This window comes from Vitis vinifera, chromosome 10, assembly GCF_030704535.1.
Source record: "Vitis vinifera cultivar Pinot Noir 40024 chromosome 10, ASM3070453v1".
NCBI classification, from domain to species: domain Eukaryota; kingdom Viridiplantae; phylum Streptophyta; class Magnoliopsida; order Vitales; family Vitaceae; genus Vitis; species Vitis vinifera.
Genome location: NC_081814.1, coordinates 18,814,684 through 18,842,524, shown reverse-complemented (window position 1 = coordinate 18,842,524; position 27,841 = coordinate 18,814,684). Strand labels below are relative to the sequence as shown.

The following is a 27,841-nucleotide window of genomic DNA, read 5'->3' as shown; positions in this document are numbered from 1 at the left end:
ATCTCAATAGAGAAGACTTTAAGTGTAATAAAAAGATATATTATTTTTTTTTTAAAAATATTCTTCATTAGCAACACACCGAAATTCATTCCAAGACATCAATTTTCATCAAAACATACACATATTTCCACAACAACTCATGGTTAACTCACCATACACCTTTCATAAGGCTTCCATATACCTTACTGAGTAACAAGTCCTTCTATAACCATGGCACCTGTATTTTATGGAATTTCATATAGTGACATATGCTTATGCCCCTTATTATATATCTTCTTAGGGATGTTTTGACTTTTTCACCTTAGAATACTTTTCCCTTCTTCCTTTAAAGATTCTCACGTAAGGATTGTTCCTCTCTATTATTTGTTTTCAAGCCACCTATCATAGTACCTTAAAGACAAAATTTTCATTTTTTTTCCAATGCTTTATGCACTTTCCATGTTGCTGATATTGCAAATTCTAAGTTAGTCTCAATAAAATAGAATATATCTCACTTTAAAGCACATTTCAACTATGAGCAACAATCTCTAATATTTCATATAATATCAGAGTTATTCAATCATCTCATACAATCAAAACTTTCTCAATGATAAATAACTTCAACATATTAACTTATTATACAATTCACATGTGATCTAAAGTTCTCATTTATGAAACCAAATTTTAATGCAAAGAACCATTAAAAACAATTTTTTTTAATAAACTTCTCCACCTATTATGTAATTTAACGTTTCCTTAGCTTTCGACTTCATCTTCCTTGGTTTCCTTCATTTCAAGAGTAGTTCTAAATTTTTGAAAAAAATAAATTTAGTGTTCTTTCACTCACTACACATTTAAGACTACCCATTAAAAATATCTCCAAACTAGCAACTTACTCATCTTTAGTTGTGGTTGCATGCCATACAACTAGTTATACTAAGAGCCTGATTGATAGTGATTCTAAGAAGCGTTTCTAACATTTTTAACACTTGAAATTTTTTATTATTGAAGTGTTAAAAATGCTAGAAACGTTTTCTAAAATCACTACTAAACACACTCTAAGTATCTCTAAGTTGCCTTCTCCTTATACATGTTCTAGTCTCTATTTTAATTGATCTTGAGATGATAAATGACTTTTGGAATTGTCAAGTAAAATAGAAAAAGTTAATTGAATTTTCAACCACACATAATTAAGAAAACAACTAAGTTACCTACTTGATTTTGAAGAAAAATTCTACTATTGTTGACCACCTTTTAAGCTACTTTTTAAATAGTTTAACACATTAATTACCCAACTAATTATGTCCCTTAATTAACTAATCAATTCCCTAATTGAGGGATTGATGTTCATTAATAAGCTAAGCAAACCAATATTAGACTTTTAATTTTATTCAACATATTACATTAACAATTGTTTCAAGGGCTTTATAATTTCTAATATTATATATATATATATATATCGATTTTATATTTTCTATGGCATAATTTTTTATATTAATTTTATAACTTTATACTAACTATTGTATAATTTGAAAATTTCATATATTAATTTATATTTTTGTTAAACATTGAACGAGTTTTAATATTAAATTTATAATTTAATCTTAAAGGTAAAAATTAATAATATATATTAGAATCTCGGTTATATTTGGTTCCTAAAAAGTATTAAGGAAAGAAAAAATATTAAGAAAAATGATTTTCTCATGTTTAATTAAATATGAAAAATATAAAAGAAAATCAAATATAATTAAAATTAATAAAACATTTTATTTCTTTTTACATTTCCTTTCTATTTTCTCTTCTCAAAACTTTTTTAAAAACCAAACATAGCCGATCAAGAAGACAAAGTGGAAAACATTATAGTTGTTCAATATAGAAAATCTTTTATAAATTGACGAATGTTTGAAATGAAGATATTAATCAATGTTGTAATTACTTTCACTGATTAGTAAAATTATGGTTGATTAATCGAAGATTATGATAGACCATTTGAATGAAGCCAAAGCCCAAGTCCAACTCCAACTCCAAGTAGGAGTATAGAAAATTACAGAATCAATCAAAATTATAGTTAAATGAATTTTATAAGTACCATGAATGAATGAGTGGTTTGAACCAACAAATCACCTAATTTAATAAAGAGGTGGCTGAAAAGTGATTGACCCAATCCAAATGGGTGGCTATGGAAAGTATTGTTATAATAACAATAACAATAATTATGAGAAATTATATTGAAATGGTGGACGAACGTAACCATCTTTTTAAGACAAAGAGGCCCACTTCTTGGTTTATTTAATCATAATCATTTCATAAATGCAATTGTGCAAATATAAGCACATCAAAGATTATGATTTGATCCGTTTTATTGATTCCTCGGCCCCATAAACAATATTGAAACCTACATTTAAAGTGGCAGTTAATGGATATCCACATTTAAGGAGTATTAATACGTATATAATAAACACCCATATTAAATGTAAACCAAAAAAGTGTCCAAATTTAATATATTTTATATGACAAAATAATTATTTATAAAAAAAAATGCTTATTAATTGTTAATTCAATAATTATTTTTGTATGAAATAAAAAATTTATTATGAGAATTTGTTGACATATGAATTGGGTCATCATGGGAGCAACTTGAGCAATATATCGACAGTCGTGACTAGGACCCTCGTACCTGGCCCTTAGAGTCAAACCTTTTTTTGAGGTTATGGATCCATTTTGACAACTTCTCTTGTCTATATTGTTTCATGGACTAAATGTTCTTGACCCTAGTGTTAGTGACATGATGTGGTTATGAGCTTTCATAAAGACAATTACTTTTTTATTCTTTGATGTTGACTCTTTCTATCATTATGAAATAGAATTTACCAAGTGTTGAATTCAAATGTTAATATAAATGAATTTTTTATAAAAGAAATACCTATTAATGAAATAAGAGATTATTTTTAGTAAGCATTCTTTTTTTTAAAAAAAAAAAAATTCTTGCTTTTTAATTCATTTTTATTCCATAAAAATTTTAAGTGATTTAAATTTTTTTTAATTTCTTGGTTTTTTTAAAATAAAAAAATGTTTTTAAACATGAGAAGGTTTATCTTGAACATTATAATTTATTGTATAACAAAATAATAAATTTTTAAAAGAAACATCTATGGAATTTTAGTCCAATAATCAATTCAAGTAATCATTCATAATTTTTTGAAACTTTAACAAGCATTTAATTTTCGTAAAAAAACAAGAGAAAAAAAAATCCTTCAGGCAGGAAATCAATTCTAACGTCTCCTTGCATGGTCAAAATAGTAGCATTATCCCATGGATGGACCTTCTTACGATCTTATCTTAAGAGGGAAGAACTGATGCGTTTCCTTTCTTCTATAGTTTTTGTCTTTGACAATTAAATAAAAGTCAACTCAACCGTCTCTTTTTGCCCAATGTTTCAATTTTTATAGTAAAAACCTTATCCTAAAATTGTTCTTCTTAGATACTGCGTGACAGCTGGACACGTCACAGTATGAATATCTCGTTGAAAACAAGCTCACGCGGCCTCAGTTGAAAGTGACGCTCTACATTCAAAATGTGGAATCACATGGCGTGGCATTTTAGAAACCAAAACCTTTATTATTTTATTGTAAACGTACTTCATAGAATCACGACATTCATGATTTGAAATCCTTTTAGTCATCCTGCCTAACATGCCATCATTTTCGTGCGTAAAATATTTAAATATTTCTCCTTAACTTTGACCAAAATATATATATATAGGTGGTATTTGGGTTTATTTTTATTTTTATTAAAAAATTAAAATATAATTAATTTTCTAATTTTCTGTTTATGATAAAATATTAAATATCTTATTTTTAAAAATAAAAATAATATAAGCCACCATTGGTGCTCAAAAGGTGAATCAGCTCATAATTTCACGATCGGAATATATATTTTTTTAATATCTCAGATTTTTAAGAATGATTTCCAGTTGCTGTTATTTTGAAAAGTAAGAAGCAGGAAGGAATCAACGTGTACACTCATCAGCCCTATGTGTCTCTTTCTGTTATAACCTTTTTCTTTTTTATGTCAACTTGCGTCGGTATCTTTAAAAGATACTAAAAAGTCCAAATCTGGTAAGACGACAGTTTCACACTCGTTGCCATAAATCGTTGTCAGTCGGTCATAGCAGTATCTTCTTGAAGTTCTATCTTCAATGTTTCTGTCTGTAATTGACTTAAATCCAATTGAGATAGAGAGAAGAGAGACGCAAATCGTAGAAGATGAATTTCAGGATCCAAAGGGCATCCGCTTCACTTGTTCCTCGCTTCTGCTGCGCCATCTTCCTCTTCATGTCGCTCTTATTTCAGAAATCCACAGCTCAAAATGCTGCTCTGGACCCATCTGAAGGTATATCTCTGTCTTCTTCTCCCACACTCTATTTGTTAGCACTTTGATCTTTCAGATCGCCTCCATTTTTTTTTTCTTCTGTTTTTATCGAATTTTGTTGCATTTACCTGGAAATAAACAACCAAGCGGGCACACACCAATTGTTCGATAAAATCGCTCAGAGCAACAAAAAAAAAAAAAAAAATAGTAATGGGCAGTACAAAACTCATGGTTGAACCATTTCTAGGAACTCAAGAATATAATACACTAACAGATAATAAATTTAATGCAATTTCAATACGTGAAACAAATTATAGTAAATAATTAGCCTATAATTATATACTTGGAAGATCTAAATTAGATTCTCAGTTGAACGAAAAATATATTTATATTTAAAATTACCATGTAAGATTTGGTTTCTCTGAGTGGTGAAATTTCTATTGGGTTATTACTAAATTAAGTCGTTTTATATTAAAAAAAATGTGGAAATGACCATAACAATTGTGTTATATATATATATATATATATTGTTGCCTTATTTATGTGATAGATGATAAACTAGTAATATATTATTTCATTACTTTATTTTTATGTTTTATGTAGTTACGAAGATGAAATAGTTATTATTGCCTTATAATAGACATTTAAGCTATATTTGGTTCCCATAAAATTTGAGGGTGTTGGAGTTGGGTGGGTGCCCAAGTAGGGCTGACCGAACCCGATTCAACCAAATAAGAGAGATTAGGGGGAGCAGTTTCTGGGAGATGGAACTGTCAGAAATTGCCCAAAAACCACCCCAATAAAAAAAAGAAGTAAGATTCCTCTCTCTCTCTCTCATTTTTTATTTTTCTCTGAGAAAAGAAAGACCAAGAGAACTCGGGAAGAAAAGTTGTACAGAAAAGAAGGTGAAAGGCTTTTGTGCTGTGAAACAGAGTGATTCTCAATTTTAGTGTGGTTCCATTCATGATTTGGGGTGAAAAATTGAATGGTGAAACAACTACTTTTTGGATCTTGGGTATTTTAAAAAGGTAATCCGAAGTTTTCCTTATAGAGGGAAAATGTAAGGGAAAAAAAATATAAAGAAAAAGTAGAAGGAAAATAAAAAATAGGTTAAAAGTTAATAAATTATTATTTTTAACTACTTTGAACTCATTTTACTTATTTTAACTCATCAATATAAATATTAAATAATTTGAAAATGTATAAGTTTTTAACTAATTTTAATTATATTTAATTTTCTTTGGTACTTTCCATAGGACAACCATAACATGAGAAAATCATTTTTCTTAATTTTTTTTCTTTTCCTAGTATTTTACGGGAACCAAATATAACCTTAATGTTGTACTTATGTATATTAGAATATTTGGGTATATTGCAGTATGGTTACAAGTTAGCTAAATAATTGTTAGCTTTTTCTATTTCCGTTTTGTTTGCAAGTAGGTTGTTACAACTTTGTTACCAGCCTCTATTTTAAAAACTTTCTCTATATTACTAAAACATTTTAAGTGAGAACATTCCAGAATTATCAAAGAAATCCTTCTCTTTTCCTTTCTTCTCTCTAGTCAATTTTATGATAATGTATAATATTTCTTCCCTTGTATAATGCATCTATAACTTGACAAAAGCAGATTCTTTCATTTGATGAAAATTCATTCACTTGAAAAATAGTTTGACATATGTCACTTGAAAAACCGCATCATCACCTTATCTCATGCCATTAGAATTCAATGAAAACTCTATTAACTATCGTTAAATAAAAAATAAAATAAAATTAAAAGATAGAATCAAAATTAAAAATAAAAATAAATTTCTTTTCTCATATCTTCATTTTCTTTTTCATGAAAATATTATTTTAGCGTTGTTATTCTTCTAATATTTGTTTATTATTTTTAAGAATTAATTCATTTTTATATTATTTTTAACTTAACTTTCTTTCTTTTGGTTTTCTATAAATTTTAACATTTTTAATTTTTACATTGATATTTAAAAAAAAAAAAAAATTTTAGTGATAAGGTCTTTTTAACTTTAATATGTTTTTTCTAAATATTTTATTTTGTGTAATGACAATGATGAGTTCTATCAATATTCACTTCTAACTCTCATTAAGGTACTCAATTACATTAAAAAAAGTTTACTATTTTAATGCAAAAAATTTAGAATCATATATGTAACATATGTTTTCACTACTAATATGACATGAGATAATAAAAAATAGGCATATTGAAACTTGCATGGTTTAAAGTAGTAGAACTTGAGAGAAAATAAATCAATACAATTGCAATCTGAAAGAAAAAAATTGAGGAAAAAGAAAAAAAAAAAGAATCTTTTTATTAAAAAAAGGTCTTAAAAGAATTAAAATGACATTTATCATTGAATTGCAACCTATGCTCCTCTCAATATCACCTTTCTTAACTAAAAGAATCATGAAACAATTGAATACAAAACAAATATGTATAAAGAAAAAGAAAAAATTGTATGTATATTTAGAATGGTGGATTTTGAGCAAAGACCAATATTTCTTATTATTTTAATTGATTTCTTTTTTTTTTTTTTTAATTTGATCCTTGAATTTTCCTATTTCTGTTTTATTTTCATATTTTACTATTAACAAAATGATGGATCTTGAGTAGAAGTAAATATTTTCTACAATTTTATTTTATTTTTATTTTCCCCATTTTTATTTTATGTTCATATTTTATTATTGACACAATGATTCATCTTAGGGAGAAACCAATATATTCTACCATTTTAATTTTATTTTAGTTTTTCTTATTTTTATTTTATTTTTATACCTTACTATTATTAATCTTAATTTTCACATTTATTTATATCATTGATGATAGTTAACCTAATTTTTATGGAATTCTAATATCAAAAGATAAAGAAATGAGATGTTTTAATATAGGCACTTGGATTATCACTTATCAAATAAAAAAAGAAAAAAAAGAAATATAGGCATTTGGATTATGAGCGGGGTTAGTGTCAAACTATTATTAAACACTTGAGAATTCACAAGGATTTTTTCACTTGAGGCAATATGGACCTTATATCTTATTTAACCAAATGCAGTTTTACTCAAAATAATAATAATAATAAAAAGCATAATAAACTAAATCACATCAAACAATTAATTGAGATCAAACCCATTGCTTTAAATTTTAAGTAAGAAAATATTAATAATGTATTTTATGCGAGGAAGCAAAATTTAAATTCTAATCTAGACTCTAAAAAGGGAAAAATTTAGATGTAATTTACTTGTATTTAATTTTTTTTTTTTAAATGCAAGGATAAAAAAATGGCACGCAAACTAAATCTAATTATAAAGAAAAAAAAAATTCAAATATGAGCTTATTGAATTTGAATTTTCACAAAGTATTGGATCTTAGATCATGAGTGTTATGATTGGTGAGACAGTGGAAGCGTTGAACTCTTTATTCAAACAATGGAACATGCAATCAACGACCTTCTGGAACATGAGTGGGGAGCCATGTAGTGGATCGGCCATTAACGAGATCCAATTCTATGATGAGGTGAACAAACAGGCTATCATGTGTAATTGTACTTACAATGATAACACCACCTGCCATATCACTCATTTGTACGTATCCATTCTCCTATATCTCTCACTTGGTTTTTAGATCCATATTTTCTCCTTTTTAAGAGATTGATTAGATATTTATCAAATTTATCTAATGAAAATTCGCTTGTTGGTATTGGATCAAAGAGTTGAAATGGTCAAGTCTCATAGGTAATATTATCTTTTAGGAAATGAGCTTCCTATCTATTTCACCCTCATTTTTGTGATGTGGTAGGTGGTGATTGGAGAAAGAAATCTATTTATATTCATTTTATTTTTCTCACCATTTTGTACCTCCCACCCCTACCTATCTAGAGGTAAAAAAAGTGATAAAGAGGAGGAAAACATAGCATTACCTTTCTTTCTTTAGGAAGAAGGTGTTATTCATACAACCTTTTTCACTTCTACATTTACTACCTAATAATGTGACAAATGTTGATTGAAGGTAGAAAAATGTGTTAATAACTATATACCAAATAAGTAGGTGGTGACATAAGTAAAACTTTTCCTTTTATAATACTTTTATTGTTTATGAATTTTATCAAACTCAAATTGTTATATGTATTTTTCATCTATATAATTTTAGTATAATTTTTGTATCGTGTTTCTTTACATCTATTGCTTTTGCTCTTTTGCTTAGTGTTTAAGATTTGAACACTAACAAGAATGGTTATTATATAAATCTTGGGTGATGTTATACATACATCATGAATGTAGATGCTTGTTTGCTCTCCTAGTAGGCTAATGACATAAATATCCTTGATTTTTTTTACAAATATTTAAATAATATGTTGAAAGTTGGAAATCGGAATTTCTTATCATTTGAGAAGAAAGATGAGTACAAACTTATAGATAGAGTACCTTCTAAACTAAAAACAGGAAACTAGAGAATACAATAAAATAAAATAAAAAAAAAAACTAACTCCTACAATTCTGCACTAAGGAAAAACACCAACTATAATATTCTACAGCTGTACAGTTGATACATATGATTTGGAAGGGAGTAAATTCCCCGATTTCTTGCAGAACACAATCATCATTAGTTTCTATTTTATGTTCATCATTAATTTCCTACATCATTAGTTTCTATTTTAGGTTCATCATTAGTTTCCTACATCATTAATTTTTATTGTAAGTTTATCATTAGTTTCCTATATCATTAGTTTCTATTTTAGGTTCATCATTGGTTTCCTATTTTCAGTTTCCTATTTCAGTTATTTCCTTTATTTTTGCATTACAAACATTATTTAAAGACTTAATGTAATTGTTAGAAAGGAGTTCAATATAATTTTTCAGAATTATTCCCTAATTTTGAGATCCTATTGTGATCTTTGTGTTTGTTCTTGAGTGTTTTTTTGTTTCGTTTCGAAACAAACCTTTCGTTGCACCATAAATGGAAGGGAATAAATTCCTTGATTTCTTGTTCCTAAAAGTCCACGATTTCTAACACTCTCCTTCAAGCTGGTGCATACATGTTATGCATTCCTAGCTTCCTCACCATGAAATCAAATGTGGTACATGACAACCCCTTTGTGATAACATCTGTATTGCCTTGTAAGTTATTGTCATAGTGAATCCTTGTTGGTTCATTGAGTTCTAATCAAAGTTCTTTGAGTAGACCTCAAATTTATAGAACTTCACAAATCCCTAGTGCCATAGCTCTATATTTTGTCTCCACACTTTATCTATCCACAACATTTTGCTTCTTGCTTCTCCATGTGACCAGATTGCCTCCAATAAACGTGCAGTAACCTATGGTTGATCTTCAATCCTTGATTGACCTAGCCCAGTCAGCATTCATGTAGGCCTTTACATGTAGCTCACCATTCTTCTTGAAGATTGGGCCTTTTTCTAGGGTAGCCTTCAAGTATCTTAATATTCGTAGTACTACTTCTATGTGACATTTTAGGGTTGTGTGCATGAATTGACTTATAATGCTAATAGCATAAGTATTAGGTTAAGTGTAGGAGAGATATATCAATCTTCCAATCAACCGTTGATATCTTCCTTTGTCAACTGGAACACCTTCTAGCTCCTAATTTATGTCTTGGATCCATAGGAGTCTTGGTTGATTTGCAACCTATTGTGCCGGTTTCCTTAAAGTAATCAAGTGTATACTTTGAGTAACCCAAGATGCTCTCTTTTGACCTTGCCACCTCCATTCCAAGGAAGTACTGAAGATCGCTAAGATCTTTGATTTCAAATTCCTTGACAAGAAGTGATTTCAACCTGTATATTTCTTCTTGATATCACCTTAGACAATTATGTCATCGACATAAACAATAAACAATTAGTTTCATTAGTGAGGATGGTTTGTAAAATAATATGTGGTCTCCTTGACTTCGACAAAACCCAAGAAGTTTTAGAGATTTGGTAAACCTCTCGAACCAAGCTCTAGGTAATTTTTGAAACCATGTAAGGATTTTTTCAATTTACAAACTTTCCTAAAACCATTGAGCTCCTCAAAACTTGGCGGCAATTTCATGTACACCTCTTCTTCAAGATTCCCATGTAAAAAAGCATTCTTTACATCAAATTGATGTAGATTCCAATCACGATTTGGAGCTTTAGAGAAAAGGACTCTTATGGAGTTCATCTTTACGATTGGCACAAAAGTTTCTTGGTAATCATTATCAAAAGTTTGCGTGCATAGCCTTATACCTCTCTATCAATCCATATGCTTGGTACTTAATAGTAAAGACCCATTTACATCCAATGGGTTTCTTGCCACTAGGCAATTCTACAACTTCCTAAGTGTCATTTATATGCAATGCACTCATTTCTTCAAAGTAACTTCCGTCCACCTAAGATCTAATAAAGCTTTGATAGTGTTTGGGATAGATTCTATGGATAGGTTTGTGGTGAAGGCCTTATAAGTTGATTCTAACTAATGTTGGGAAATAAAGTTGGCTAATGGATGTTGGGTGTAAGTTTTAACGCCTTTCCTAATGGCAATGGGAATATCTAGATTGATGTCCAACAAGGAACAAGGTTGTTTAGAGTTTAGAGGAAAAGTTGAAGATGATGAAGCAAAAGAAGAAGAAGGAGAAGAGATATTTTCCATACCTTTCTCTGAAGTTGAAGATTGACCACATGAAAGAGAATTTGGGACTATAATGGGAGGATGATTGTTTCTTTTCCTTCTTGTATAGACCACAAATGTTTTTTTCCATATTTTATTACCTTTTTTAGATCTTGGGGTGGTGTCTATCTACTGTTCATGAGTTTTTTCTCCCCTTGATTGGTTATCTTCGTCTTCCCTGGATTTTCATTCTTAATCTGTTCTCTAAAGTTAGTCAATATAGTGGTTGTAGATTCATTCTGGTTAAGACATGGTAGGTTTTCTACTCTCCCTTCCTTCCCCTAAAAACCTGTCTAAGAGTAATAAGATAAACTCTATGAATTTTACATCCTGGTTACAAAGGTTTTCCTAGTGGGAAGGTGAAAACACTTATATCTTTTTTGAGTGGATGAATATCCAACAAAGCCACATTTAAGGGCCCTTGGTTCAAGCTTAAACCAATTTTCCTCATGAACATGGATAAATGTTGCACACCCAAACACCCGAGGAACTAGAGACCCAAAGAGATTGACACTAGGAAAGGCTTGTTTCAAAAGGTTAATGGGAACTTTAAGGTTAAGTGGTTTTGATGGCATATGGTTTATGAAATATGTTGCTGTAAGAATCGCCTCTCCCATAAAACTTAGGAACTTCCTAGAAAACATCAATGCTCTCCCTACTTCTAGAAAGTGTATTTTTTCTCTCAGCCACTCCATTTTGTTGAGGGATGTCTATGCTCGTGGAGAAGTGTACAATCCTATTCTCCACCAAGTAAGGACTTAGGGTAGAATTGAAATAGTCTTTTGTGTTGTCTATCCTAAGAATTTGAATTTGGCTATGGAATTGGGTTTGGATCATATTATGGAAGGCTTTGAAGGTTTGGTTAGTTCCATATTTATCTTTTAGGAGATATATCCATGTTGTTCGGCTAAAATGATCAATGAAAGTAATGAACCATTTAAAACCATTATAAGTGTTTACTCTTGAAGGACCCTAAATATCACTAGCAAATGGAATTTAAGACTTTTTATTGCTCAATGGGAAGGATACACGACGACTTTTAGCTAACTCACAAACTTGACATTGAAACTTTAAGATGTCGACATTGACAAAGAAATCCATATACAAATTTTTAAGAGATAAGAAACTTGGGTGACCTAATTGGTAGTGTAACAACCAGATCTGCCTCTCATATTCTTCCGATAGCTAGAGACATATCCTAGAGCATTCTCCTTGGTCTTGGAATTGAGATAATGTAGTCCCTCCTCTTCAACATTGCCAATCCTCTTCCCCATAGTCAGGTCTTGAAAAATGCAATGAGAAAGATAAAAAATCATGCGATAGTTTAGAGACTTTGTAAGTTTGCTAATGGAGGAGATTGCAAGACAATTTAGGAACATGAAGTACAAAATCAAAAGTAAGTCCTAGTGTCACCAAAATTGAACCTTTTCCGATAATAGTTGTGAAGGACTCATCAACAACAATAACTTTTCCAAGGTTAGAATTGGATTTATAAGAATGAAAAAAAGTTTTCTCACTTGTCATATGATTTGAAGCCCTTGAATCGATGATCCAAGGTTTGAGCAAAGAAAGATGAAGAATTGGAATTGTTAAACAAGTTTAGAGTTTTCCCTAACATTTGAAAAGAAGTTTCATTTGATCTTTGGTGAAAAAATTCTTGTCAAGTTCAACTGCTAGTTCGGGTTCAAGTGTCTTTGAGGCAATGCCTATGTCTTCTTGTATGGGGCCTTAGTGCTTTGGTCTTTGAGGGGGGTTTTTCCATCCAATCTCCAACATGTATCCTTTGTGTGTCTCACCCTATTGTAATAATCACACCATTGGGTATCTTTCTCACTAGTTTTCTTCTATTGCCACACCTTTTGATTATCTTGATATTTGATCTTAAGGGTTAAGACATCTTGAGAACCATTGTCCATCATAACATTTTTACGCCCTTCTTCAACTATCACATAAGTAAAAACATCATTGAGACAAGGAATGGGTTCTATACCCAAGACTCTACCCTGTACCTTATCAAAATTTGATCATAGGCCAACCAGGAAGTCAAATACCTGGCCCGTTCCAGCATCTCCACCATAATTGCAGCATCTTCGGGTGCCACTGTCTCAAAATGTTGGAGGAGATCTAATTCCTGACATAACATGATCAGATTGTTGTGGTAGACAATTACAGATTAATCTTGCTGCTTAGTATTGTGAATGGTCATTTTCAATTCAAAGATTTGTGCTGCATTCCCTTTCTTGAAGTAGGTTTTTGTCATGGCATCCCTCACATTTTTAGCTGTTGAAAGGTACAGAAAGGGTTGACCAATCTCAGGTTTCATGGAGTTTAGCAATCAGGAAATTACCATGGAATTTTTGGAGTCCCAAATTTCAAATTTGGATTTGTTTCCTTTGGCCCTTTGACAATCCCAGATCATACTTCATCTTTCCTCGACTCTTTAAAGATACTTTGGCTGATTGAGATCATCCTAGAACATACTTATCTTTCCTCGACTCTTTAAAGATAGTTTGGCTGATTAAGACCAGGAGAAGAAATTTTCTCCATTCAACTTTTCAATGGTAATTTGAAGGGGGATTTTCAAGGCTAGGATTAATTTTGATAGAGGTTTGAGTAAGGGTTGAATTGGACTACTCAGAAACTTCAGACATGTTTGATAAAGAAAAGAGTAAATGGCAATTAAGGCTAAGAAAAAAAAAATCCAAAGAAAACTAGGAAGAATGAATTCCTAAGAAAAAAAAACAACAATTAAGGTTGTCAAAGAAAGATAACAGTAGAAAAGATTCCAGCTTTGATACCATGACAGTTGGAAATTAGAATTTTTTATTATTTGAGAAGAAAAATGAGTACAATTTATAGACTACCTTCTAAAATAAAACAGGAAACTGGAGAATATAATCAGGAAATACAATTAGAAAATAGGAAACTAACTCCTATAATTCTTCGCTAAGTTAGGAAAAACTTTTACTATAATATTCTATAGTTGTACAGTTGATATATATGATTTGGAAGGGAATAAGTTCCCTGATTTCTTATTCCTAAAAGTCCACATTTTCTAACATATGTCATTTGGTAATGTCATTAGGAAAGATTATAGTTGTATGATTTTGTAATTAAGGAGAGAATCGGGACAATCCTGTAATCAAGGGGATTTGATATAACTAGGTTAGGAAGGTTTCTATTTTTTGTGATAAGAATTTTTGTATAAATATGTGGGTCTGTTTTGCATAGATTGAAATCAAGGAAGAAATTTATTATTTTTAACCTTCCAATTCTTTGTATTCTACATGGTATATGAAGCACATGATATTCGGCTTTTGCACTAGACAATGAGACCACATTTTGTTTCTTACTCCTCCAAGTTATCAAATTTCCTCCTACAAATGACACATACCGTCCTTGGCAATTCCTTTCCACTGTCTTGGAATTTTAATTTTCGTTGTAATTTTACTGATACAAAAATTGATCTGCTTCAGAGAATCATGTCCTTCCTTAGTTCAGTGCTTTTCTCTCCTTCTTTGGCAGATTCAAGAGCTTGGTCTTTGTCATCATCAGGCTTGTTTTCAGTGAGATTTTTTTTCTTGGCCTTGTCAAAAGTCTTAAATCCTATCTTGTTCCTTTCCGGCCAAGTTTTTTTGGAGTTCAAAAGCCCCCTCAAAGGTTAAGGCCCTCGCTTGGTTAGTAGTACATGAGAAGGTAAACACCAATGACAAGTTGCAATTGAGAAGACCCTGCAAATCCCTCTGTCCTCAATGGTGCATTCTTTGCAAAGGAAATGGAGAATCGATCGACCACCTTTTTTTTCATTGTCCTGTTACCATTGGACTTTGGCACAAGCTGTTCAATCTAGCAGGGTTGACTTAGGACCCTCCAAGGAGTATTGTGGACATGATGGTTATTGCTTTTAAAGGTTTGGGGAATTCATTAAGAGGCAAGACACTTTGACAAAACACTCGCCTCATTTTGTTATGGATGGTGTGACAAGAGAGAAACAATAGGATTTTTGAGGATAAGGGGACAACGGAAGAGATGTTATGGGACTTGCTTCTTTTCTATTCCTCCCTTTTGGCCTCTTGTATTGTAGCTTTTAGCGGAGTTCCTTTTAGTGTTTTGCAACTCTACTGGACTGCGGTTTGCGTTTCAAAAGTTTGAGAGTGTTGGGGTTTTTCTTTGTATTTAGTTTTCGAAAGTTGGGTGTTTTTTTTTTTGTTCAGTTTTTGTTTTTGTGGGAAGGACCTCTCATCCTTCTCTTGTTTCTTATCTTTCGCTTGTATCTCTTCCTTCTTTTGTATCTTTTCTTCTTTTAATATATTTTTCTTCGTTTCTAATAAAAAAAAACAAAAACAAAAAATGACACATACCTTGAGGTAGATTTTCCATCTAATCTGGATCCGACAAAGTCAGAGTTTATGTAACCCTCAATATCTAGATGCCCATGTCTGGAGAACATAATACCTTTGCTTGGAGAGGACTTCAAATAGGCTAGGATACGATTTATTGCACTCACGTGTCGGTCACTTGAATTTTGCATGGATTGACTTACAACACTAACTGCTTATGACAAGTCAGGTTTAGTGTGGGTCTTATATATTAATTTCCCCACTAGTCTCTAATATCTTTCCTTGTTTGTTGGAATCCAATCAGCGTAGATGGATAAACCATAATTTATCTCAATAGGAGTCTTTATAGGTTCGCAAGCGGAGTTACTGGTTTTAGCTAAAAGATCTAATATATACTTCCATGGTGAAAGGAACAGTCCTTGCTTGGACTGAGAAACCTTAATGCCCAAGAAGTATTTTAGAGCACCTAAGTCCTTCATTTAAAATTCCTTGGCCAGATAGCTTCGAAGCTTCTCTATTTTTGTAGAGTTGCTACCTGTAACAATCATGTCATCGACATAAACAATAAGTCAAGTAATGTCATCACCATCTTTCTTATAGAATAGAGTGTGATTTGCCATCGCTTGTTTAAAACCATACTCCATCGAGTAGCTCAACTTGCCAAACCATGCTCATGGTGACCGTTTCAATCCCTACAAAAGCCTTTTTTAGTTTGCATACCTTGCCTCCTTTTGGTGTAAACCACGAAGGGTAGTCCATGTACACCTCCTCTAACATATCACGATGGAGAAATGCATTCTTTACATTAAACTGTCTCAATGACCAATCTAGATTGATTGCAAGAGAGAGTATGACTCTAACAATGTTCATCTTGGCCATAAGGGCAAAGGTCTCTTGATAGTCAATTCCGTAAGTTTAGGTGTATCCCTTGGCAAACAGTCTAGCTTTGTACTTGTCAATTATCACATCTAACTTATACTTTATTGAAAACTCCCACTTACATCCAACTGTTTTTTTTCCTGAGAAAGCTCGATCATCTCCCAAGTAGAATTCTTCTAGAGAGCCTTCATTTCTTCTCCCATAGCAGACTTCTACTTAGGATCTTCAAGGGCTTCCTGAAAATGACTAGGAATAGACATAGAGGATAACTGGAGAGCAAAAGCAAGGTGAGTTTTAGATAGGTGATAAGAAGAGATAAAATCAGAAATGGGATATACAACATTAGCGGATGATTATGAGAAACCCAACCTATTAGGTTCTTTACGATCACGAAGAGGATAGCTCCTACCTTGTTCACCATCTTGTGGAGTCAAGGTAGCAATTTTAGAAGTTAAAGGTGAAAGGACATATACCTTAAGATTAGTCTCGGAAGAGTCATCCGATGACATGGAAGTATCGTCAAGAGGAGTATTAAAGCTTGGAGAGGGTATGATAGTAGCATTTTTTTTCTTCCTTGTATAACCTCGTTGAAATAATTTGGTTGGTCTTTCATCCCTTCTTTCCTCAAATGCAAACTCAACAGCCATAGGGTTAGGAGTATCAAAAGACTCCCCATTTCCCAAATCAGTTGAATCCTCCCCTTAACTTGAAATCCATAACCTCTTCTCTTCTAACTATAACCTTTCCTCTTCCTTACTACTAATCTCCCCTTGAAGAGGAACCAGAGACACATTCCTAGAAAAATAAGACCTCCCTTCACAGAATTGAACATTCATGGAGACATAGTATTTGCTTGTAGGAGGATGAAAACATTTATAACCCTTTTGGGAATTAGAGTAACCAAGAAAGACACATTTAAGAGCACAAGGATCAAGCTTATCCCTTTGATGAGAGTGTATATGAACATAACATACACAACCAAAAATTTTAGGACAAAGATTCAAAGTAGAAGGAATTGAATGAAATCGTGATAACATTCGTAAAGGAGTTTGATAATCAATGGCATGAGTAGATATTCGGTTGATGAGAAAGACAACAGTCATGATAGCTTCGGCCCAAAAACGTTTTGGAACACGCATAATAAAGCATAAAGCCTGAGCCACTTCTAGAATGTGGCGGTTTTTACGCTTTGCTATGTTGTTTTGTTATGGTGTGTATGTACACACTGTCTGGTGGAGGATTCCATTTTCTTTGAATAAATTAGTAAGGGATTGATTCACAAACTCACAACCATTGTTAGAGTAAAAAACCTTAACTTGAGTATTAAATTGTGTGGCAATCATTTTGGAAAATTGAGAAATAACATGTAGAACATCATTTCTAGGCGTAAGTAAATATACCCAACTCACCCTAGTGCAATCATTAATAAAAGACACAAACTATTTATGATTTGAAGCGAAAGAAGTAGAAAAAAGACCCCAAACATATGTAAAAACACGGGTAAAAAGAATCAAACTTTTATTGAGAATTATTTTGAAAGACACACGATGATTTTAGCATAAATGCATTGTTCACACCTTAAACTAGAAACTGAAATATTTCAAAACTACTGAGGAAATAAATGTTCCAAATGAGAAAAAGATGGGCGACCTAATCGGCAATGCCATAAAAGAATCTTTTCTCTATTAGACGTGTCTCTTGCTACTTGAAAGACACAATCAGATTCAAATTGTAACTCCCTTGCCCCTTCCAAGTATTGAAGATGATGCGAACCTCAATCGACACGCTTTGAGACCCAACAAACAGTATTGGAATAATTGCCCAAGAAAGCTAAAATACAGATTTTTGATAGAACCCTGACCCAACGTTTATAAGTGAAACGCGAACCAAAAAGTATAAGTAACAGACCTTGACCCAATGATTACAATGGAATCACGAACCGAAGGTATAAATTTTGAACGCCACAAGGAAGAAGTCCTGATAAGTTCACAGTTCTTGAAGAACCAAAAGAAGAGCAAAGCCTCACCTTTTCTGATTGTTTTATTCAATAAAAATTATCCCCTATTACAATGAGTGCATGCTATTTATACGTCATGAAAAAAACTTACTAAATATTAAAACCCTTAATAAAAGTTGATTTGGTCTGAAATTAGCAGATCCAAAATAGGAAAATAGCTAAAAAACGTACTAAATATTAAAACCCTAAATAAAGGTTGATTTGGTCTGAAATTAGCAGATCCAAAATAGGAAAATAGCAAAGAAACGTTCTAAATAATAAAAGCCTAAAATTAAGGTAGATTTGGCCTGAATTTAGAAGCTTTAGAATAGGAAATAACTGATATGCAGTTGGAAAGTCAATCAGTCATTAATCCACGCCATAAATCACGCCCAAGCAAGCCAAATTAGCCCTTAATAGCTTGGATTAAATTTATTACACCTTCATCTTCCTTTGGGCCAAGCTTGGAATGTCCTGCGTTAGAATCAACCCAAATATCTTGAATTAGCCCATTAAATGCTTCTTTGATCTTCTTAGATCTTGCTTTAGTAATAGGCCCAACTGGAACATGCAATGGATCCTTGAATGCTTGTTGATTCTCATAAGAAGACCTCCTTTCTCTTTACCAATGCCAATCGTTATCTTCGTAAGATTGTCTTGAAACACACAGTGAGAGTAGAATGGAAGGTTATAGAACAATTAAGATGTTTGGTAATCTTGCTAATAGAAAGAAGACCATTAGAGAGACGAGATGCAAGTAAAACAAAGGTCATGGAGAGTGTGGGGGAAAGTGAGACATTCCTAGATCTTGAAATTAGTATAGGAGTCCCATTAGCAACTTGAACAAACTTAATAGGTGAGGGCATTAGAGAATCAAGTAAGGAAGAATGGCTAGTCATATGATCAGTAGATCTTAAATCAATAACCCAAGTGTTAGACGTAGCAGAATTTAATGTCAAACTAGAATTACTTTCTTGAGTAGATAATCGAGAGATTTAAGAAGCAGAAGCTGGAGGAGTAGCGTCAGTAAGAGCAACTTGAGCTGATTTCTTGTTCTTCCTTTCAGCTTATTTAAGCTTGTATCACTTTGGATAACCATGCTTCTTCCAACAAACATCTACTATATGTTTTGTACTATTGTAGTAAGTGTAGAAGCGAGAAGAAGAGTCGGTAGAACGAGTCAAAGGCGTTGGTCATGTGTTATTCTTATGGACAACCATTGTGGAAGCCTTGCGGTGATCTTTTATTCCCATGGTGACCTGCCTCTATACTTCACGACAAACTAGTGAATAAGCTTCCTTTAGACTTGATAAAGAAGAGGTGGCCAAAACACGACCGCTAACCTAATCCAAATTGTGATCATGACCTGCAAGAAATATATAAACCCAATCCTCAGTAGTATGCATCCTTTATTTCTCAATATTAGCTACACACATTATATAATTAGGTCTTCGATAATCAAGCTCCATGAATATTGAGTTTAACTCATTATAGTATTTTGCAAGAGGGTGACCACCTTGGTGTGATTGAAAGGATTTCTTCATCAATTCATATACTTGAGAAGTGTTAGAGACATCAAGATAGCTCCTCTTGACTGAATCCTACACCTCCTTAGCTGTTCCACACTGTGCAAAGTGTGACATCAGCTAGTCAGTCATGGAATTGATGAGCCAAGAATTGATTAGAGTGTCTTTGGCCATTGCAGGTGCAACCTTCCTTCTTGTGATATATATCCCTTCTTCTTTCTACCAACAATATGCATTTCCAAAATTTGAGACCAAACACGATAATTAACACCATCCAACTTAATAAAAATTGTTGGAGAGGTAATCTTGTGCATGGTCACCATGGATGACTTTTTGCTATTAGAAATACTCATATTTGTTTTTGCAGACATGATATGGTAAAGAAGTGAGTGAAAAAGAATGGAAGAAGTGTCGGTTAGGCAGTAGCAGAAATTCTCTACTTTAGTTTTGATACCAACTTGGTAAATTGTTGAATGAATATTCTCATATATCACAAGGGTATTTATTTAGAGTACACAACTATTTTATGATAGCCAACCATACAAAATAATTGACAACTATACAAAATAAATCACTACTCACAATCGGTTGTACACAACTATACATTATAGCTGTATGTATAGTTGTACACACGACTGTACATAGTTGTGTAGACAACTTGTACCTAGTTGACTATTTGAAAAACCCATAGATTAGAATCTCGGTATTGCGATTAGAAAGGGAATGAGGGAATGCACTAAATGTCATTTGTATCCACTTTCTCATGTTGTGTCATTCGAAAAGTTGTCTCCGTCCCAAGAGAGTTTTCTTACAAGTTTGAACAATATTCATATTCCTACCACTCTATCCAAGGCTTTATCTAATGAAAATTGGAAACAAACCATGAATACAGAAATTGAAGTCTTCGAGAAGAATAAAATTTGAGAGTTAGTACATTTGCCTACAGGAAAAAAACCAGTGGGATGTAAGTGGGTTTATATTGTTAAGTATAGAATGGATGGGTTATTGGATATGTACAAAGCAAGATTGGTGGATAAAGGATATACTTTATGGCATGGATTATCTAGAGACATTTGCCTTAGTTGCCAAGATGAACATGCTCAGAATTTTGTTATCATTGAGTGAGATCTACAATAGTTTGACATCAACAATGCATTTTTGAATGGAGACCCGAAAGAAGAGATTTATATGGAAGTGACCTAGCCATTAAAAAGGTGTGTAAATTGAAAAAAGCTCTATACGAGCGGAAACAATCTCCAAGGGCGTGGTTTGGAAGGCTTGCCAAAGTGATGAAAAACATGGGATACAAACAAAGTCAGGGAGATTATATGTTGTTCATTAAACATTTAGATTCAGGGGGAGTTACAACTCTTTTTGTGTATATAGATGACATCATCATGATGAGAAATGATGAAAAGGAGAGACAAACTTTGAGGCAATGCTTGACCAAGGAAGTTGAAATTAAAGAGTTAGGAAGGTTGAAATACTTCATAGGAATCAAAGTTGCACACTTTATGTAGGGAATTTTTATTTCTTAGCAGAAATATGTAATGGACCTTCTTAAGGAAATAAGGAAGTTGGTGTGTGGGCTGGTAAACAGACCAATAAATCCTAATTGTAAGCTTGGAAATACTAAGGAAGATGTTGTGGATAGAGATATGTACCAATGTTTGGTAGGGAGACTCGCTTATCTCTGCCACACAAGACCAAATATAACATATGCTGTGAGTGTGGTTAGCCAGTTCATGGACAGTCTAAAAAAGGTTCATCTGCAAGTTGCTAATTGAGTACTATAGTAACTTAATGGGTCTTGAGGAAAGGACATTCTATTTAAACAAACTTCGAGGCTAATACTTGAAACATATATAGACACAAATTATGTTGGAGTTGTGGTTGACAGAAGATCAATCACCTAGTATTGCACCTCTCTTAGTGGGAATCTGGTGACATAGAGAAGTAAAAAACAAAGTTTGGTAGCTAGATCTAGTGTAGAAACCCAATTTCATACAATGGCTCAAGGATTTTGTGAACTACTATGGTTGAAGATCATTTTAGAAGATTTGAAGATTAAATGGGATGACCCGATAAGACTTTACTACGACAACAAGTTTGCAATCAGTATTGTGCATAATCCAGTGCAACATGGTTGAACAAAGCACATAGAGATAAACAAACATTTTATTAAGGAGGAACTAGGTAGTGGATTGATTTATACTTTTTATAAATCAATTTATAGATATAATCACCAAAGGTTTAAGCAGTACAATGTTTCAAGCAAGTGTATCCAACCTAGGAATGGAAAACATCTATTTACTAACTTAAAGGGGTTTGGAAAAATGCAATTAGTAAAGATTATAGTTTATAATTTTGTAATTAAGGAAAAAATTAGGACAATCCTGTAATCAAGGGAATCTGATATAACTAGGTTAAGAAGGTTTCTATTTTTTGTGCTAAGAATTTTTATATAAACACATGGGTCTATACAGATTGAAATCAATGAAAAAATTTATTCTTTTTTACTTTCCAATTCTTTGTATTCGATAGGAATTATGAAAGGGTTTAGTGCTACACTTTATAATGTAAACCATTTTCCATAAATTTTGGAATTTTTTATTTTCTTTTCTTAAATTCATGGATCAAAACATGTAGTTAAACTCTTGACACATTAAAAGAAAAAATTCAAATTATAATCATGTTCTCCATGTGATGACATCTTGGGTGAAAATTTGATAACACAATTGAGTTAAATACTGAAAGTTTTTGTAATGAATGTGTTCAATAGCATGTTATACAAATGACTGAAAATAGGATGGAAAAATTAAGCTAGGGCTTATTAACCTATTACACTTAATGGGTCTTCTTCATATGAGTTTAGACTATTAAATCAAAGTCACAAACTTGCTTCTATTTCATTGACATAATAATAAATTTATATTTTTTTTAAGTTTCTTTAAATACAATTAAGGAATAAAACATATTCATTACTAATGAATTTACCTTTTTAAAGTTTATTTAAGTACAAATTAAGGACTAAAATATTGTCATGGCTAAAATAAACTTATATTTCTTTGTTTTGTCTTTTAAATCAAAGTTTTGATTTTTCATTTTAGAAACAAAAAGCAAAAAAAAGTTAAGTTTCCATCTTATTTTATTGTGGACAACTTCGTTAAGTTTACTATTTCATTGCAACATTATATTTTGAATCAATTTAAAATGTATTGCATGCACCCTAATATTTGAAAGATTTATTGATCGAGATTGGATGGCAAAAATCATTTAGTCAAGTTTATTTTGTTAGCACACTTGTCTAGGATTCTAGCAGAGAAACTCTAAGGTCCTTAAAAAGATTGGAAAACCTTTAGTTGGGAGAAGTTTGAAATACAAATCTGCACTCTAATTTCTAATTGTGACTATGATATTATTTTTTTCTTTTTTTTTAGGAAAGTACTATCTCTAAACAAAACAGGAGAAATTCCAGAGGAGCTCACTACTTTGACTTATCTCATGGTTTTGTAAGAATTTTTCTGTCTTGCTTTGTGCTTAGGCTTTTCTACTTAATGTGCAAAAAGTTTCAAATGAAACACATTTCCCATTTGAACATGTGAAATGGATAATTTTAGATAATAAATATTAAAAAAAATGATTTATTTATTTATTTCATTAAGATGAATATATTTTTTTTGTTAATTTCTTTTGAACTCTTTGTAGGAGACTTGATAAAAATTACTTCACAGGTCCTTTGCCTTCATTTATTGCAAATTTATCTCAGATGCAATACTTGTAAGTGTTCTTACATGGTTGTTTATTCTTTTTTCCATTTTTGTGATGGATTTCTTATTAAAAAGGAAACTTGGCCCTATAAAGTTTAAACTTGGATAAAATTTGTAGGATCCTTCAATTAAGGAGCAAAATTTGGGGGTTGGTTAACTATAACAGTTAAAATTATGGTTTTTTTTATTGAAACATATCTAATGCAGTTTAGCATACACTAATTATTTTTATTTCTTATCCTAACATAGATGGGCATTTATGTGTGTGGACATCATGTCTTCTAATCTTTTCCATAACTTGTTTCTTTTCTTCTTATTTCCAATGGCTATTTTTGAAGCCCATTTTCATAATAGTTTCATGTTATTTTGGTTTCCTATCAATGAACCCAGTTTTACCATATGAAGCACGTACTTCATTTCTTAAAAGTGTTATTGTTTTTCACTCAATATTTCTCCTTCACAAGTTCTAAATAGGGAGAGTTCCTTGGTTGGAGAAATCTTAGTAGAGAATGAGATGGGTGAATGTGAGGACCTTGGGAACAAAAAAAAAATCATAATTTTTCCTCTTTGGGAGGTCCTGTGTTAACTTAGAAGACCTATTATTTTTCACTTGAAATCCCATTATTCCCATAACATTACAATTTTAAAGCTTATTCAAAAGGTTAATGGCACCAACTGAATTCCAATAGAACAAACTCCTTTGTCTATATTACAATTTTGTTTCTCAATTTCCATAAGTTCTAGTGGCAAAAAGTGTTGCAATGAAATATTCTTTCCTAGGCACAAATTGCTTAGTTTGAAAAAATTGTTCCCTTTATATTGAGAGAATTTGCTACCTTAAAATAACAACCCATTAATGAACAAAGATGACTTTGTAGACACTTAGCTCATGTTCAATTTGGGTCCTAGGAATTTTGCCTGGCAACAAGAAGCCTTTTTGCAAAATAAAGATTGAAAAGGCATACAACCATATAAACCAAAGACTTTTTGTTATCAATTTTGGATAAAATGGGATTTGGTCACAAATGGGTAAGGTGGATCAAATGGTGCATTTCTACTATGAAATTCTCTGTTCTAGTAAACGGGATCTTGTTTGGTTTCTTTGAGAACTCAATAGGTTTGAGAGGCAAGGAGACCCTCTCTCTTTTACCTTTTCATATTGGCAAATGGAGGCTTTTAGTTAGATTATGAGGAGAGCTAGAGAAGGGGGCTACATCTCAAGATTCAAAGTGGGAGGAAGAGGTGGGGAGGAGGAGGGGGAGGGGGAGGGGAGGGGGATGGAAGTATCATATTTTTGTTTGTCGACAATACCCTTGTTCTTTGTGACAATGATCAAGAGCATTTGGAGCATCTAAGTTGACCTTCATGTGGTTCGAGGCAATATCTAGCTTAAAAATAAACATGGTGAAAGGTGAGTTGAGTCATATAGAAGAAGGTACAAATGTGGGGGGTTTAGCTTTAGTGTTGGGTTGGAAGGTAGGGAATCTACCCACCGAATATTTAGGCCTTCTTTTGGTAGCTCCCCATAAATTTGGGAGGGCATAGGAACCAATGGAGGAGGAATTTTAGAGAAAGCTCACCTTGTGGAAGAGGCAATACCTTCCAAAAGGAGGGAGATTCATATTGATCAAGAACATGTTGTTAAACTTGCCTATTTATTTTGTGTCTTTTTGCCATTCCCAAAAAGGTGAGCTTTATGTTCGAGCAAATCTTGAGAAATTTCCTTTGAGGTAGAGGAGTGTTTAAGCAAAAAGCCTTATTTGGTTAACTGGTTTACTATTTGCTTGGATAAAATGAATTGAGGTCTTGGCATTAGAAATCTTCATATCCTTAACAAAGTTTTACTTAGCAAATGAAGTTGAGATTCACTACTAAAAGGGAGACCCTTTGGAAATAGGTCATAACTAGAAAGTTTGCAGCTAATGAGGGGCGTTAATGTTCATGTGTGATTAGGGAGGGTTATTGGGTGAGTTTTTGAAAGGTTGTTAGATTCAGGTGGGAGGCCTTTAAAAGCAGAACTTGTTTCCATTAATAGTAGAAGGGTAAAATTCTAGAAAGGTGGTGTGTTGAAAGTTCCTTGGAGGAGTTTTTTCCATATATTTTCTATAGCTGTTATGAAAGACTTTTAGTTGGTAGAGATGTGGGAGTAGGTTAAGGAGTGGGGTGGTGGAGTCTTCACTTTTGTAAATAGTTCCATGATTGAGAATTTGAAGGAGTGGATGCCTTTTTTTACGAACTATAAACAAACTTAATTAGAAGGCTGAGAAGGATAGCTTTGGACGAAAGAAATTCAAGAGTGGTATGCTTCCTTAACCCAGGTAAGTAGTGAGCCTTTCTCCTTAAGAATAGTTTAGAATCCATGGATGCTAATGAAAGTGGGTTCTTTACTTAGGAAGTTGTCTATGGAATGATCTTAATGCTTGATCAACTTAGTAGGAGGCATTGGCGCATTTCGATTAGATGTTACATGTCTTAAAGGGAAGAAAAGTTGGCTAATCATATGCTCCTTTATTGTTCCAAAGAGAGAATCTTGTGGCAGTTGTTTTCCTCTTTGTTTGGAGTGGCATGAGTGTTGCACTCTTCTGTAAGAGCTCTTCTAAGTTGGCATGAATCTTTTGTGGAAAAGTGGATAAAAGCTTGGAGAGCTACTCTTTTGTCTGTTTTGGATGTTATGGAATGAAAGAAACCTAGGGCTTTTAGAGATATGGAACAATTGGAACAAATTATCAAATCTTCCTATATGTGTATCTTCTTGGATTGAGCTAGAGTATACATAGATGATCCTTCTATGGCTATGATAGGCCTTATGGATTGGTTTAAGTTCAATTAAGAAAAGGGTGGTTGTGTTTCGTTTCCTCTCTTCATTTTTTTCCTTGCATGTTGACACATTTTGCTTGCATTATGTGTACTTTGATGCGTCATTTTTCAAGTGCTTTTTGTACATCTCTTCACTTTTTCCTATTGAAATATAAAGAAGAAGATACCATACTTTTCCTCAAGGTGAAACCTTGAAAATTCTCTTGCGACTTCTTTAGTACCTCCTAGTTATTAAGAGACAGGAATACATGGAAGTTTTGAATCTACTGATATGGAAATTAAGCGATTTTCTCTATTTCCTACTGCTAACTAGAAGGTTGGGAAGATTGGGGTTGCTCCTAGATGACATATGAACAAAATAATTTGAGTTCGCTGCTTGAAACTCCTTGATTATTCTATAGATTTCATGTACCATGCAATGTTGTTCCATTTTTTTTCTTGTTTGTGGTTATGGCTCCATTTACTTCATCCTATTTTACAACATAGATTTGTATCCAAAAACATAGTAAATAAGAAACTAATGGTAATGGAAATGATTTAATTTTAAGGCAATATCAAAACAAGCTTCTACATTTGGGATGTCCTTGGAAATTGGTAAAAGGAAAAAAAGCAAGATTCTTAACCTCTTGTTTGGGTATGCTAGAAAATACAAGTCATTAAGTACATAGCCTAGATAGTTGTCTAGAAACATTTAAGACCATTTAAGTGCTTAGGAAATTCATGTTGCAATAAACCAGTTGGCTTACTTTCATCCATCCACTCAAATCACTAACAAACACATGAACCTTTTTTTTCAACCATGGACCAACCTTCCTTTTTAACCTAAGACACACTCACATGCAAAGACCTTTTTTTTTTATTTATTTCTTTTTGATAATTACCTCTACACTAAAGTACAAATGCCATGTTGCAAGTGTTATGCCAGTGGAAGCTTTAATATCATGTATTCCCATAATAACAAAAAGATAAAAAATAGTTCACACACAAATGTATAGTGTTTTAACATTGTTTGACCAACTATGCTTATATCTAATCCATTATATTGTATGGAAATCACAAGACAAAGAAAAAGAACATACAACTTTTGAGCTTGAAATGCTCTCATGTTTCTCTACTCTTAATATCTATATCTCGAACGACATGCTTTATCGGGTGTTTCCTACTCTTCCTTACATTTCTATCCACCTTTTATAGTCTTTTCAAGACTATCACTATTTGTGGATATATTTTTGGGGATGAGAAACAACAATGTGATATATTAAATAAGGATTAAAAGGTACAAATGAAGGATGAGAAATCCTCCCAAAACAAAAAACTAAACAATTAGGACCCCTAAGATACTAAATAAACCTATATACCCTAAGGAAAGTACACAACCTCTCCTTACTAACTCACACCTTTGGACTTACACATTGACAACCAATCAAGTTGAATCACAGTAAGGGGGAATGCTCTTAAAAGTTGTGGTGCAAGAGGCCCAAAATGAAGTAAGGAAATGAATGGT

General features: G+C 32.3%; 1 protein-coding gene across 5 annotated transcripts in view; it reads left to right on the top strand.

The window, feature by feature from the left end:
- Window positions 1-4,001: 4,001 nt before the first annotated feature.
- LOC100242759 (probable LRR receptor-like serine/threonine-protein kinase At1g56140) overlaps window positions 4,002-27,841 on the top strand; it is a 70,576-nt gene continuing 46,736 nt past the window's right edge. The window contains exons 1-4 of one of the 5 annotated variants that reach the window (XM_010647664.3): window positions 4,002-4,371; window positions 7,737-7,948; window positions 23,191-23,262; window positions 23,459-23,530. In XM_010647664.3, the coding sequence (XP_010645966.1) occupies window positions 4,348-4,371; window positions 7,737-7,948; window positions 23,191-23,262; window positions 23,459-23,530 (380 nt within the window). In that variant the 5' untranslated portion in view covers window positions 4,002-4,347. The remainder of the gene's footprint in view (window positions 4,372-7,736; window positions 7,949-23,190; window positions 23,263-23,458; window positions 23,531-27,841) is intronic. The other 4 variants (XM_002270940.5, XM_010647663.3, XM_019217933.2 and 1 more) reach the window with 4 other exon arrangements.